At 40.7% G+C, this 16,027-nt stretch overlaps 1 protein-coding gene across 2 annotated transcripts in view; it reads right to left on the reverse strand.

Annotated features, from left to right (window-relative positions):
* Positions 1–863: 863 nt before the first annotated feature.
* Positions 864–16,027, reverse strand: part of PRKAB2 (protein kinase AMP-activated non-catalytic subunit beta 2) — a 359,499-nt gene continuing 344,335 nt past the window's right edge. For both annotated transcript variants that reach the window (XM_086964444.1, XM_086964446.1), the window contains one exon: positions 864–9,386. In XM_086964444.1, the coding sequence (XP_086820570.1) occupies positions 9,309–9,386 (78 nt within the window). In that variant the 3' untranslated portion in view covers positions 864–9,308. The remainder of the gene's footprint in view (positions 9,387–16,027) is intronic.

The following is a 16,027-nucleotide window of genomic DNA, read 5'->3' on the forward strand; positions in this document are numbered from 1 at the left end:
CCGCACACAGCGGGAAAAGCCGCCGCAGCGATGCGGTTAAATAGAGGCAGTTGACAGAATTTTTTTTTAAAAGAAAGTCCCTCAGCAATTCTGGAATTTTACTGACATCTGCTGGTCATTATTTATCAAGACAGTCAAATAGAGGCAATTGAACAGAAAAGAAAGTCCCTAAGCGGAAACAGACAAGTCCTAGGGCTGATATCCAGAGCCCACAAAGTACATACACATATAAGTATATACTAAAGTATATATACTAAAGTACACGGCAAGGAAGACCAGTGGAATGGCAATCATGGGGAAAAATAATCTCAAGTCACAGAGGCCCATGAGTATCAGGACATTGCATACAAAGACAAGCAGGGTGAGGAGGGAAGCAGGACAAGGACAAGGACAAGGATGGCCAGGAAGACAGGAACCATGATGGCCAAGCCAGGATAAACTCAACAAGGAGGATCAGGACAAAGTGGACATGTTACTCCAGGATGTCAACAGGCAGAAGTACCAGGGCCAAGAGTATCATGGCATGTTTGGAGGAGGAGTATCACCAAAGAGCCGGGAAGTGGCCCTACTGGGGATGGGGAAATATATGAAGACTCAAGGAGAATTGTTCCTTGTTTTAATTAACCCGTCACTCACCAACCTGGTGGTGACATGCTTCATCATCGGGGCCCACCCGGATTGCCGAGTGCCATCCGGGTGTGCTGCGACACCTGAATTACAGTGGAGCTGGTAATTTTTTTTGTGTGTGGGAGGGGTAAAAGAAACAGAAAAAAGTTATTTAAAAATTGACACAGTATACCTTCAATAAAACTTTAATCTGAAGGTACTGGACAGTAATAAAAACAAAGTGTAAGATATTAAAGATGGTTACAATGGCCGACTATATCTATGTGGAAAAAAAGGAAAGGGTCTACATGTTTCAACCTCTGAGCGGGATTGCGGGGTTTTCGTCAGGACCATATAAGCCTGGGCGGTCTGCGCACGCTAAGGCGCACCCAACCCTAGGCTAAGTGAAAAAAGTTGTTTGAATGTAAAATCACAGTCAAATATGGGCTGACTAACAAAAATTATTTGGTCAGAAAAAACACTCGAAATCGAGTGAGTAATGCCACATAGGAGATCGGGGACAGGACGCGATCCAGAATCTGTTGCGACCTGGAAGGGACTGGGTAGGTTGTGCCTAGATGCTGCCCGCCGACTCCTCGAGGATCATCCTCGAGGAGTCGGCTCTTTGGTGATACTCCTTTTTTGTTTATATATAATTGGACTAGGGGACCAGGAGTACCCCCCTCCACTCCGGTGGAGAAACCCTTACTCTCCCATTGTTTTTTGCTATGTTTGGAGGAGGACCTAGAGAACTAGTCAGGTCAGATGCAGGAGGAGTTGGGTCATTAAGACTAAAGACCAGATAGGGAAAGATTAGGTTGACTAGAAGGTTCAGAATATGCAGGAACAATGCTAGGAGGACCAGAGAGGACATGTAGTTCCGACTGGAGCAGGAGGACTAGGAGCTGAGGTATTAAGACCAGGCTGGCCAGGATCAGGGGCACCAGGACAACCGTAGCCTTGGGACTCAATGAGAAAAGACTAGGACCAAATGACTAGGGCCAGCCAAAGAGTACCTAAAAAGGAAGACTAGTGGAGAGCAAGGTAGAAAAAGACCCAGTAGACCATCAGGGTAAGGTTCAGTATTACCAGGATAAGGAGGCCCAGGAAGGGCAAAAACAAGGATGAGTCAGGAGCAGGGCCAGTGAGACCAGGAAGGGCTAAAACCTGGAGCACCAGATTCAGGAGACTACTACCAGGGTTACCACAACTAGATAGAACAGGGCCAGGAAGAGAATCAGGAGGACCAACACAGCCCAGAATAGGAGGACTTAAAACAGTACTTAAATGGGGACCCACGCCTTAAGGCACAGAGGACCTGGAAGAGAAGGAAGAAGGCCAGGAGCATGAGGACACAAATTTAAGTCTCGGTAGCATTTATCATGATATCCCTTTTGTAAATGGTACTCATTCCTTATTCTTATGCTGCAAAAACTGAAAAACATCTACCTCTTCAGCCCACATAGAGAGTTGGTAAGTATTTGCTGACAAATCAGAGCATGCAAAGTGAATAAAAAGCTGGGACTGTTATACTCTGACCTCTAAGTGATAGAGGAAGCTGTCTGATGCTGGCACAGTAGTCTGAGGGCATAGGGACTGAAACTTGACAGAAAGGGTTAAGTGAGGAATGTTGAAATAGAATGTGGTCTTTGAAAGACGGCATAAAGGGTTTGAGAAACTCAGATGGCTGAAGTAAGAAAAATGTTTTAAGGGCTAACAAAGGGGTCAAACGACTATGACAATCAGAATAGGGGAGTCCAGGATCATTTAAAATCGCTCTGTTGAACAGAAGAAGGGGTGGGAGAGGCTCCAGAAAGATTGTCTAATATGGCCCAAAGAAGGATCTGTATGACCATCAGATCTTTGTGCTGACATTCCATGAGAATGCATGTGTAGTGGGTATGTAGCAAGTGCGTAGCAGCAAGACTCCTTATGTGATCACATTATAAGTGCATGAACCAGTGGGATGCAGTTTGCTTGACATGATGGAGAGTAGAACCAGCTTATTTTCTCAGTGGGCATGTATTGACTGCATCCCCATGGATGGAGGGTTGAGACCAAGAACTGAAGTTAGGAAGAATGGAAACAAAGATTACCGCAAATAAATTCTGTATGTCCTTTTTAGCAAAGGGCTGCTGATTAGTTCTTCCAGAGTGACGATATAGGCTAGATCATAGGAGTAAAGGGTAGGATGTGACTTATTGGCTAGAGCTGCCAACTTTCAAGCTGAGGAACCAGATTTGAGTCTGGTGGGAAGCTCAAACATTCTGTGGAATTCTGGGCAAATCACTTAAACATCCCGGGCCTAGAAAATGTTTCTAAGCATGCTTGCCCTTTGGTCTGTGCCGGATGACTGATCAGGAAGGCATATGACAGCCAGGCGCCAAGATATCTTGTTTGATTGTGTCTTGTTTTGGAGCCAGCACTATTGCTCCTGCTGTGAACACCATCACCTAGCGCAAAGGCTATGTCAGAGCTACAGTCAGAAAATATTAGTTCGAATTGACTATCCCTAATTTATTTCTGAAACCTTACATCCCCTAACTGAAAATGGGTATTAAAGTGTAATTGTGAAATGATCATTGTGTAGGTCATAAGAATGGTGGTAACAAAATGTGTCTGTTTATTCAGTGTCTTATTCCTCACAATATTTGTAATAAAGTCAAAGAAAAAAATACCTGTGAGTTTCTTTTCTTCTCTGTCTTTCATACCTATCTTTTTTTTGAAGATTTTCTAGGAAAAGCCATTCATATTCCAATGACTTTTAGTTCAAATAATGATATCCTGATTCCTTTGCTTCTGGCTCCTTGATAGAATACTTCACTTGATGACCCAACAGGGCTAGGGCCAGAAAAGGAATTCATTTATGGAATCACCCTATTTAGAGTAAAACCTGGCTGTAAGGGACAGGAAAAAATAATGACCCAGTCACTCTGGGAGAAAACTCCCAGATGTGGGACCATTAACTTTTTGTTTTTCAAAAACAAACTCACGCTTTGGAAAGCAAAAAAATTCAGAAAAGTTTGCCGGGCAGACATCATGTATGACAGTACTGTCCTTTAACTGTTTCGTGCACAGACAGGAACCGCCATGACAGCAGTTCTGATCAATGTAGACAGTTGTCCACAGGGACAGCAGACAACTTTGGCAGGTGTCCATCTCTCATAATGGAAGAGGTATTGTCCTCTGCCATCCTGACCGAGTTAACACCATTTATTAAACTATAAATCAAGCCCATTGGTTTTCTTCCTTCTGTCATGGGATTGGAATGACGTCTCTTAAGTATACTGGGTCGGTCACTTCATAAGAGGCACTATACAATTGTTTCTTTTTTGATAAAATCACCCTAAATATTAGATGGTTCTATGTCCCTGGAATACAACATACCCATGTCTGTCTTTTGATACTGCAAATCATTGGTTTAAGGCATTTTAGTTTGATTGGTTTAACTGAACTGAACCAGAATTGAAAATTCAAGAATGCACAGGTTTACTGCAGAAAAAGAGGCATTGTGATAACCTGGACTCTTTTAGTGTTCCTGTATCTGGCCCTCGGTCATTCCCATGGCTTTGTGAGCAAGAACGACCACATAGCTTTGGAAGAGTAAACAAATTTAACTAGTCTTGCAAAGGTTATAATCATTTTTTATTAGTCTCCTCTACAGGTAAACATAAAGGAATCAGAGCATTTATGGAGCATGAGACAGCTCCATTAAGGACTTTCCAAGTCACTAAGATTTGGCCCATGGTGAAATGGAGTGACATTCTGTGTCAACTCTGTCAAAAAACCTTGGAACCATTCAAACATTTTGGACCTTTAGACCAATAAGTTAGTGCCTGTATCTAATCCAGTTGTGGTACTATGGGTCTAGTACCACAAAATCACAAGGTTTATATCCACAAAAGTGCTTTTTATTATATAAAAACATTTTTATAAGCTGGAAAATTATCACAACTAGTAAAACTGCTTTCTTGATTGTTTCCAAAGTGCAAATAAGAGGACTCATGAAGTGGGGTTCTTCCCTCCCCTATCCCATTCTGGAAGGAATCAATTGAAATTTGGGACTGGAATTGCTGTTGTAAACCATTCATGAGCCAATAGTCCCCGAGTTGGGGTGGCAATTAATTTGTAAGGGGTAGTGGTCATCTTTGGACTTTGTGAATCATGTTGACAGCTTCGGGGGGCAGAATTTTACCAAAACCGAAAACTTTTTTTTAAACCAGCACTGGTTCTTTTAAGGAACATGGGCTGCTTTGAAAAAACAAAATGTCTTGTATTTTGGAATGCAGTCACCGAGATGATGGTGTGCTGTACCTTGCAGGTCACCATTTCTATGATTACAGCCAATCAAAGAGGGTCACAAAGTGGCACCTGCCTAATATTTACAAATTAGGCAGGTCATTCAGCAACCCCCTGCGATTCAGTATTTTGTGAAGTGGTCGAACAGTACATATGCCAGTTTGCAAAATACTATTCCATTCACACCACGCATGTGCAGATTTTGCAACCACTTTTTGCGAATGAAATATTTATACATCAGCACTCTAACTTTCATAGAGAGATGGGTGCCACTTGTGTTCACTCCTTGTTTCTAGCTCTACGGTGTACCTGTTAAAATTGTCATAATGCATAATAAAACAAAATTTAAGCTGTTCAGACAGCAGCAGAGTAAATAGTGAATAGCATGGATTTGATGCTATTTAGCCAGTTTCCCAGTAAATATTGACCTTTCCTGCGCATTTATTTATAAAATGTCTGCTATTTCATCAGCAGCCACATAAATAATTACTTTTATTTTCTGTTTGCATGGCTGCTGTCCTAATTGTACATATATGCTGTTTTGCCAGCAACTGGGTAATAAGTGAAGTGTTTTTGTTTGTTTGACTGCTGGCCAGGTAGTACAAAACCTCTGCTATTCAGCAAGTTGTCCCAAACATAGACAAGTTCCCTTGTTATCCGCACGTTATCCGGCCAAACAGTGCGAAATCTCTGTTGAGCCTACAGCTGGGACATTTTTCTGCTATTTATATAGAAGACAACAGAACAGTACAGAATTTCTACTATTTAGACAGGGGCCGGGTAAATAGTGAGGTTTTTCTGTGATTTCTAAATAATTTCTACTATTTAGCTGGTAGCCAAGTAAATAGCAAAGAAAATGTACTATTTACCTAGTGGCCTTGTAAATAGCTTCCAAATACTTTTCATCTAAGCCATACTTTGGTCACCACTTCTAGCCAAGATGACAGGAATCCCAGACGTGGTGCCCCTTTTGAGATTGGAAGGGGTTGGTGGTGGTCTAATGATCTATACTGAATGATACTGACTTTGGTGGAAGTGCTAGACTCCCTTGTAGTGATGGCATGAATTACAGTGGTCACCAGATTTTTTAAGGAGGAAGCAGATTAGAAAAGAGATGAGAGTTGGCCTTGAAAGGGGAGCAGGCAAGGTCAATGAATCAGATATTGCATTTACTGGAAGCTGCATGGACCCGGTAGGGTTGAAAGTGTGGGCTAACCAATAATACCATGCACAATGAATAGTGAATGCAGAAACTGGTTAATGAATGACAGCATAAGTGAAGCTGAGTAACCTGAGAAAAGTGTCTATAACCCAAGGATTTGCATGAATAATTCCAAAGCCCTACAAAATGTTGTGACATAGCAGCCTTGTTGTGGAGGTTTAAACATTATTATAAACTAATATCTACCACCCAAGGTTACATAGTTGTACAAACATCGTGCAACCTACAATCCTGCACCTTTATAGATCCTTTCAGGAAACAGCCTTATCAACTATCAGCCTTAATACATGCTTTCCAGATTGAAAATTTGTTTTCTTTTAAGCAAAATAGAGGCAGTTATTTATGAAATGGTCAATAAAAACCATGAAGTGGATCCCTGCTCAGAAACTACACAATAACCAGTGCACCCTTCTCCCAATTACACAGAGAAAAGAAAATTGACCTGAGACTTACAACAATGTAGATCAGGTGAATCAATTCAAAATATAAATATACATTTTGAAAAGACAATACATGGGAACATCTACTATCATATTACATTGTTCGGTCTTGCCCACCCCTCCCAGGTGAAAACAGAATACCAGAAATAAATGGAAAAGTATATAGATTATCTTCCATATGGGTATTACTGATAGCAGCAAAGTAGGTATGGCAACAATGTTACTAATCAGGGCACTATACAGCATGTTCCTGTGTTCAATTGCATCTCTATCATTTAGGGGATATATATAGACAACCTTCAGGAAAGGGGTCGGGAGAGAACAAGGGAACAGGACAGAGGGAATCAAAGCGGGAAGGAAAGAGCCTGTGTACCCCTTCAGAGGTAACTCTACCACACAAAAATGTAGTTCAGAATGTATAGAACCTTTCTAATATCACCAAGCAAGCACCCACATTAATTTGTATTTGTAAATCTTCCTGCATGTGTGGCTCATCCTCTTAGGAACAGATCCAAAGGGAAAGCCAAGCATTTAACACTACTCCATGAAAACACACTCCTAGGCAAGGTAGTCATTAATGGGAGTTCTCTGTGGGCAAGCCCACATCAGAAGATGTGTCCTGCATTTAAAAGTGCTGAGGACAAGTAGCTAGGAAATGGTCTCTATATAACAACATATACCACAACCTAATAGCTGTTTAGTAGGGATATGCTGATTAACTAGATAGATTCTGTTTGTAAGCAGGGCAGGAATCAGACAATGGAACATTAGATTTCATAACTAAAAACGCCATATTAAATCCCTATTGCATCCCAGGTATTTGTGATAGAGATTTATTAAGGTTATTATAAATACTTACCCTTGTCTGTTTTAGCTGAGTAGACTATGGGATTGGAGAAGGTAACAACTGTCTAAGGTTTTAAGGATTCTTGGTCTCTCGTGTTAGGAGGATGCCTGCCATCTGTTTCAAGAATTCTTTGGAAGTGTAGACTGATATCTCTTTTAACGGTTTGTCTTACGAATAGCAGGATATTGGCTCCAGGGCCCCTATTTTCACATATGGAAGCATAATATTATAGGTATAGTTAGAAGAACAACTCTGACGTACTAAATAGCTAACAATGCCTAAGTAATTGAGTTTCTCATTCACTAGTCATAATATGGTGCTTAGTTAATGTGTACAACTTATTTGTAAAATCTGGGCAGAAACGGTTAGTAGCTGTAAATGGAATATAGTAATTTCTGTACAAGCAATAGGCACCTTGCAATTCCCTAAGGCATCCAGCGAACCTTTACACGAAGTCTTCCGAAACGGGTGACTTGAAAGACCTAAGTATGGTAGGATAAGAAGGATACTTTATTCTTTAGGCATTGTTATTTTGCCCTTTTTCATACCCATGTTAATTTCCCCAATTATGCTTGAGAACTAAGCACATGTTTTCTGTTAACCGGGTATTGGAGGATATATCTGATGAAACATTGAGTTATCCCAGAGAATGAAGCTACTTTCTGCCTTAGGCATATTTTATAAACTATAATTCAGAACTTTAAAAATGAAATAAATCATGGGAGAGCAAAGAAATAAACTGAGATCTGTGCCTGGCATCTTAAATGCTAAAAGTAACAAGAGAATGTTATTTGGAAGAGGACAGCATTACAAGCTACAATCGGGTCTAGGGAGCAGGGCCGGGCTGCACTGTAGCCCAAGGCAATTGTCTTGTCCGTTGTTATTCCTGCATGTGCTAAATCTGGCCCCCACATGACTGAGTGGAGCAAAATTCCAGAGAGGGCCTGATTCACAAAGGTAAATTTACATTTTTGTGAAAGTTACAATTGTTTGCTATTCACAAAGGTATTTTATTAATAGTACCTTTATGATTACGGAGTCTCCGCACATAGAGATAGGACAGTCTTGCATTCTGCAGCACATATATAAGGAGGAAAATGTCTCTGGTGATTGCTTTAGTGCAGGAAGGTGCCCCTTCTGCACAAAAACAATCCTACTTGTAACACAGGCACCCGTGCACCAATGCACAAGAGTGACTGCATTGGTGCTTGGCAGCCACAAGTGCGCCAGTGTAGAGAGAGAAAGCAAGAATGAGCCATATGTTAGTAAATATGGCACATTCCAACACTCTTCATTTGACAATGCACAGCAAGTTGTCATGCTGTGTTGCGTTGCACCAAATGTTGATACATCTGGGCATATGTGACTATGCACCAGCATCAGTGGCTTGTCTAATACATATTTAACTAATATAAGTCTAGCAATAACATTAACTGCTTAAAGATTCCCCAAAAATATGCAGATCGATAACAACTATGAGAAATATAATTTTTGAGTAAGTGGGAGCCACACATATTTTATCAATTACTATACTTCTTTGACCAGAAATAATGGGAAATGTGTATGAACCACAAAGAACAGATATGTTGCAATAGCATAAAAAGACAGAAAATCTAGTGGCTATCAAGTGTAACTGCTGCTTTGAAACACATAATAAATAAGCTTTTAAATAAAGTTTTCCATAAAAATATCTCAGGCACACAAGTTTCCAAACGTTTCAATGAAAGGGCGTTGAAAGTGATAAGATGTAATACTTCCTTTTTCACAGTTTATGAAGTTCTAAATTAAAGTTGATCTTCGCTTAGAATGTAAACCAGTGACATTATTTCCACAACCATGAGAACTTCATCTTTGTGCAGCGATGCAAGAGGGTGGCTCCAAGATATGAGCTGCCTTAAATTGGTTTATAGAGCAGAGTAGTGACATACTTCTTCTTGTACCGATGAGTAGCACTTAGGACCATCACACCATCCTTAATGATAAGAAAAAACACATTAGTCTTTATCTGTAGACGTTTACAAATTGTTTACAAATTATACTTACTACAAGTTCAGACAATGTGCTGAAAGAGAATGTCAAGGCAAGACAGTAAAAGTACAGACTGCGCAGTAAGTAATGCCTTAAACTAACATGTCCCTTTTTTAACCTCAGCCGCATTTTCTCTTTGAGTCTCCTCCTTTCTTACTTATCACTGTCCTTCACTTATCTGCCCTCAGGTTTTGTTGATTCCTTCTAAGTGTTTTTACTTTACTGATGCATTTTCTTGATCTATGTATTTCTTGAGGTAAGAGTCCCATGTTTTTATTTGTTCTTTCACTGATCTATCTCCAGGGTACAGTAGCTATACAAATGAAATCATAAATAAAGCTTGATTGCTAACATTCCCAATAACACAGATTCCATAAGCTAAAAGAGACCTGTATTAGATAAGTTAAAAATCAATTTGTTATTTAACTGTTTATGTATTGAATAGACTAATTGAGGAAGCGTGAACATTAAAACATTTTAAACAGAATAGTTCAAAATATTTAGACATATGTGTGCACTAAGTAGAAGTGGGTAAAATAAAAAAATACTTTCAAGAATTTTTACATGGGGTCAGAGTGCAAAATGTTTATGTCTAGAGCTTTTTAATGTCTTTGGTTTTAAGTTAAGTTGAGGAGTGCTTGATGCAAACACCTTTCACCACCAAATTATGAAGCAAGGTTTGGTGGTGATAATGTGCGGCAGGAAATTTGTTGTGTGTTGTGAATTTTGTTGTGGTGGTGATGTTTTCTGCTGGGTATTCCAGCAAAATACTGCATTAAAAATAATGTGAGACATGCATATCATTGCAAAAATATTGTGATGTAAAAATATTGTCAACTTTAATATTGCAGGATTTCGCTTTATACAGGTTTTTTTATTATTGTTGTTTAGTAATATTTTTATTTAAAATGTTGTTCTATTTAACAGCTTAACCGCGGTGGTAATTCCGCCGCGGTGGTTTGATTAGGTGGGCAGGGCTGCGTCGGCCAACGGACGTGCGCAGCACTACGAAGGTAGTGCTGGCAATGGCCGTTGGCCGACGGGTGCATTGAAAGGGCTAATATAACTCTTTAATTTGTATATGTCTTTTGTTATTTTTTAAATTAGTTTACATTTTTAGAAGCAGGATGTGTGGTTTTATAGGGTGGGAGTAATTTGTTGTTTATAAAGTATAAACAAATGTATGCAGTTTGTGATGTATATTTATACGTTTGCATTTTTTATGTATTGTGCCATTAAAATGTATATATACTGTTGATTTTGTTGTAAAAATGTTTTAGGAGCAGGATGTAGGGCTGAAGGGGTATTTGGGTGCGAGTCTTTAAACATGTTTTTAAATGTTCTTCTTTAATTTTAAACTTAGATGTTTTGTATTTTTCAAATACTTATTCCATACTTTCAATGTAGTGTTCATTTTGCTTTTAACATCAATATTGGTTAATCAGTGTATATTTAATAATGTTTTAACATTTTATAATAATATTTATATTTAAAGTTTGATTCAAGTATTTCTTTTTTTTATTGGTTGATTATATATTTTTTTCTGTAGGTATTCATTTCAATGTAAATAAAATTTTATATAAATGTAAAAAAACTATTTAGTATATATTTAAATTTTTACTTGTAGCTTTTAGGTGTTTATGCAAGTGGGTAATTAGTACATTTGAATTTCTTTTTCTTTCTTATATATATATATTTTTAAAAATATTGAAATCTTTTGTATAAATATTGTATTTATTAATTTCTGTTCATAAATTGCAAGTGGCTTTTTTAAATTACTTTAGGTACAGCATGCAATTTTTATAGTATATTACTTTTATGAATATGTTTTGTATTGGAGTGAAAATATTGCATTTATATTTTATAAAGTTTAGGTATTGCACAAACATTGACTGAAATGAGAATAGTAAATTTACCTCTTTCAAAGTCGAGCGCTTGTCTCAATGTATCTTAGATTGAAGTGGGAATAGTAAATCTACCCCCCATAAAACCCTACATTTACCCAAAAGTGTACCCCCTCTAAAGTCTAAATTATACTATAACATATTTTAGTTTGGAGAGGGAACGTTTAATTTACACCTTAGTAATTTGAACACTGCAATAAACCAACGTTTGTTGGAAAGACATATTGTTACTTTTATATTTTGTTGTTTCTATTTTTATAGTGGAAAGTGGTGTTTATGTGTGAATGTAAACATTTTAATATTTTTTTTACATTTTAGGTTATCAGTTTATTTTATTGTTCATTGTTTTTATTCATATTTTGACTTGTTGAGGCACTGACTTTTTTTTGTGTTGTATCTAGGCCTGGGCGGTAAATTCCGTTCCGCTCGTGGAATTTGCGAAATTTTGATAATTTTGTGTTCTGCGGAGAATGCAAAATTGCCCAAAATTCTGTGTTTTGCGACTCCGCGAAATTTTTTGCTTGTTCGCGTTCTCAAATGCGTGTTCGCAAGATATTTCCCCCTGAGCACGCAAAGAGCGATTGCGAACAGTAAAAAAGGAATTTCTGCGTGTTTGTGGAGATTTTTTACAGTTTCACGGAGATTTGCATAACGCTATTACGCAAATTCCGCCCACCCTAGTTGTATCATTTTCCCTGTCCTGCAGTGTTAGGCAGACTGGTGGGCGAGCAGCTATCTTGAGAGTAAAATATTGTAACCTCCTGGTGTGCTCTAATTTTATGGCCTCACAACCCTGTGGAGGGGTTTGCATACTATAAATACAGCATCATGTGTTCGCGCCACCGGCGCAGCGAAGGTATGCCAAAGGCAAGCCCGTTGTGCCCATCTGCACCCGAATGGGTCAAGGGGCCTGAAACTCTGGCTGTTTTTTAATAAATTCGGATTGTCACAGACTACTCGAGGTTTGCACTGTCTGAAGGGAAGCAACTAGTCTCCAGTAAGTGCCAACACAGTGTGTGCTCTTTGGAAAGGGAACTATGTTGTGCCTTTTGCAATTTTTCTAATTCAGGAAATGAAATGAACGGGCTGGTCCAGGCTGCCCCAGGTTCAACCTCTCCTCTGTGTTTAGTCCGCTTTTTTAGTTCAAACTGTTGTTCGCTGGCAAAACATAATTTGGAACTTTGTAATATTATCCTTGATTACGATGTTTATATTGTTTTCCCAACGGAGTCTTGGTTGAATGATATATCGTTGCCCGACGTTGTTCAAGCACAGCCTGCTGGCTTTGGTATCATTACATGCAATCATCAGGGCAAATCTGAGGGCAAGCTCGCAATTATATTCGAGTCATCTTTTAGCTGTCTAAATGAAAAACTGGATATCCCTGAATGTGAAGCATTGTCCTTCTTGTTGAAAATGTTCAATTGTTTTACTTTTTCACAACTCCTCGCTATAGACCGTGTGGGCCAGCTGCTAAGTAGATTTTCTCAGTGTCAGACGTTATCTCTTCAAACATTATTAGGTTCTCCATCTTTACTTTACCTAGTGATGCCAATATTAATTTGGACTATTCACTTATCCCTTTGGCATCTTACTTTGTTGAAGATCTAACATGCTTGGGCTAGTTCATTAGTACAGAGCCACACGCATTTAAATTGACACACGCTAGATCTGATTTGTTCTAACATCAATTCTGGAAGGTCGAGCTGCCCATTCCCTTGCCGTCGAACGATCAGTTTCCTATCTTGGCCAAGTTAGTGATCAAGAGCGTGATGTAAGAAAGTGCCCCTTTTTGCCATGGTCACCTCTATTTTTTGTTCACCAATACTGATGTTTTCGACTTGAAGTGCACTGGAAGCTTGCTAAAAAGGCCTCAGTGGCAATGCTCTTTATGAGGTAAACTGATACAACTGTGATACACTGGCGCACACTGTAGCACCCTAGTAAGTGCCTAGCCAATGGTACCCCTGGTACCCAGGGCAGAGGTACCACAGAGGGTCATTTTAGGGCTGCAGCATGTCTTATGCCACCCTAAGGGACCCTACTGCAAATTGCATGCAGTCTGCCATCTCAGGCTACGTGACATGGTGCAAACCATGGTGAAAACATGACATGGCAAACACCCCCGTGTGCCATACCCAAGTCACTGCATATTATATATATTAGTCACCCCTACAACAGGCCTTACAGCCCTAAGGCAGGGAGCATTATATCTTATGTGACAACATTGCTGCATGAGGAGTTATGACCCTGTGATGTCTAGTCCACATTACTAGATATTGCAGGCGAGCAGGGGAGCCATATTAAGGTATGTACTGGGCACTGGTCATTAAGAGGTACAAAGCTACATATTGGCTTCAATGAAACCAATGGTGTTTGGTATCCAACACCTTGTCTTAATAAATTCATACTGATTCCAGTATTGGCTTTATTATGACATGCACCCAGAGGGCACCCTAGAGGTGCCCCCGGAGACCTACTAGTTGTGTAGTGTTCCGGCTGACTGTTCCTGCCCAGCCGGCCACCACAGGCAGGTTTCTGACCCCCAGGTGTGAGGGGCCACACTCTCAGTAGGCCAGGAATAATGCCTGCTCTGGTAGGAAGTGTTATCACCTCCTCCAACCAGATGGCTAGTAGCTCTGCAGATCAAGGGCATAGACTTCCAAGCCTCTGCTGCCCTTGAAGTACAACCTAGGATTCCTCCAGACTTGGGGAATGCCACCTCCTGCTTGAGGCCCATTTGGCACCTGGACAGGCGGGAAATTAGGTATGCAGTAGGCGTATTGCACACACAGGCTAGTCATACCCCTCAGGTGGGCTACCTGTTGGAATCCCCAAAGAAAGTGTTCCACTATCTTGTTTTTGGTAGAACTAGGAACGATGGGATAGGGTTATGCCCATTCTTCGTCGGAAGTGATCATATAGGGGGTATAGTGACCCCCAGGGTAAGTAACCCATTGGCAGCTACCCTTCATTCCCATTAACACCTCTAAATCTAGTATTTAGGGGAGCCACTGGCACAAGGGAATTAGAATTTACTGACAAAAGAAGAAGAAGGACTAAGAGCCGAAGAAGCAAGAACTGAGAATATGCGACTGTCTTAGTGTCAACCCTGCCAGCCTGTCTGCTGCTCCTGACAACTGCGACATCTCAGCCTGCTGCTGTGTGACCTCCAAAGGTCTGGGAGGACTGCCAGCCCTTCACAAACAGCTAGAATCGGTCATGGAGTAGCAGAGCTACTTCCCTGAATCCTTTAGGTACCAAAATGCTAGCTCCAGTTTACTGAACTACTGACAATCGGACACTCCGAAGCAACAACCAGTCAGAACGAGGTGTTCCATGCTTCAAGGGATCAGCACCGCCTCTTCAATGAGTAACAAGATGATAGAGCCTCCAGGAGCCCTTCAGCACTAATCCTTGGGTTTCTGATCCCTTCCAGCAGCCAAGACTTGTTGGCGGTCCAATCCAGACACCGACCCCACAAAAACTGACCCGCCAATGAGGGATATCAGCACTGCAGAGAGAAGCACAGAGAGAGGTCCAGCTGTCCTGTTTTGTTTCCATCTCCAGGTCAACCCTCGAAGTCAGAGTTTCTGACCACCACGGCCTGGCACCTCAAAGCATCTCTGCACCCGAGCCCCACAGTTCGAATCCACATGAACCGACGGTACCTACAGGGTCCTGAGACCGTTAAAAGCTGAGCCCCTCCTTTAGCTTTATCCAGACTGGTACCCTAGTCCTCACCTGCAGCCACTTTTGCAGGAGACTGATAACCATGAGAGCCTTCCATAGCCTGACCCCCCTGGATAAAGCAACACTGCACATGAGCCACCCAGCGCAAGTACAGATGAACCGACAGTGTCCCTGGGACGTTTGAGACCTGAGTCCCCCCTTTGGGTTCAACTGGACTGGTCCGCCTGTCCGCAACTTGCAGCATCCTTCTTACAGGTACTTTTCCCATTGACCTAAAAGGGTTACCCGTCACCGAAAAGCACCTCTGCACCGGGATGCCCCAGAGCCAACTGAGGTGGCCTGTTGGTGCTGCCTTGAACCTTGGCCCCGACTTTACTTAAGTCCAGAAGAACTATCCTGTAAGTCATTGACAAGTGGCCGTATTCAGTATATGTTTTCTCCCATAGGATAACATTACAGAGAATATAGTATTGTCTATTTATTTGCTAAAAACATATCTTAAAAAGTTCTTACCTGATCACGAAGATCTTGGTGCCTAAAATAACAACAAATGTGTGTCCCATTTATTGACTGTGTGTACAACAAATGCTCAAAACCCACCTCTGATAAGCCTAAAGCTGCTTGCCCACACTACCATAATAGAACACTTTGGGATTGGTAGAGCAAGTACTGTAAACCAGTAAGGGTTATACACTCACAAAAGGGTCTAATAGCAGCATTATTCCACCCAAAAAGGGAAAAACATACTGCTCCAATATGGATTATAACACCCACTATGTAAGTGGGTGGGTGTGAAAAGAAGGAACGGACAAAGAAAGGGGGGAGCACTGCGCTGTTAGGACAAGAACCCTCACTCACCCTAAAGCGACATGCTTCATGATTGAGTTCCCTCCTCACACTGGGACCGGGCTACCACAGGGTTAAGCACAGGTTAATTTGGCATTTGCTTCTGGCTTCACCCGGACAAGGAGTGTGGTTGCTGCTTAAG

Source organism: Lissotriton vulgaris, chromosome 1_1, assembly GCF_964263255.1.
Source record: "Lissotriton vulgaris chromosome 1_1, aLisVul1.2, whole genome shotgun sequence".
NCBI lineage: Eukaryota > Metazoa > Chordata > Amphibia > Caudata > Salamandridae > Lissotriton > Lissotriton vulgaris.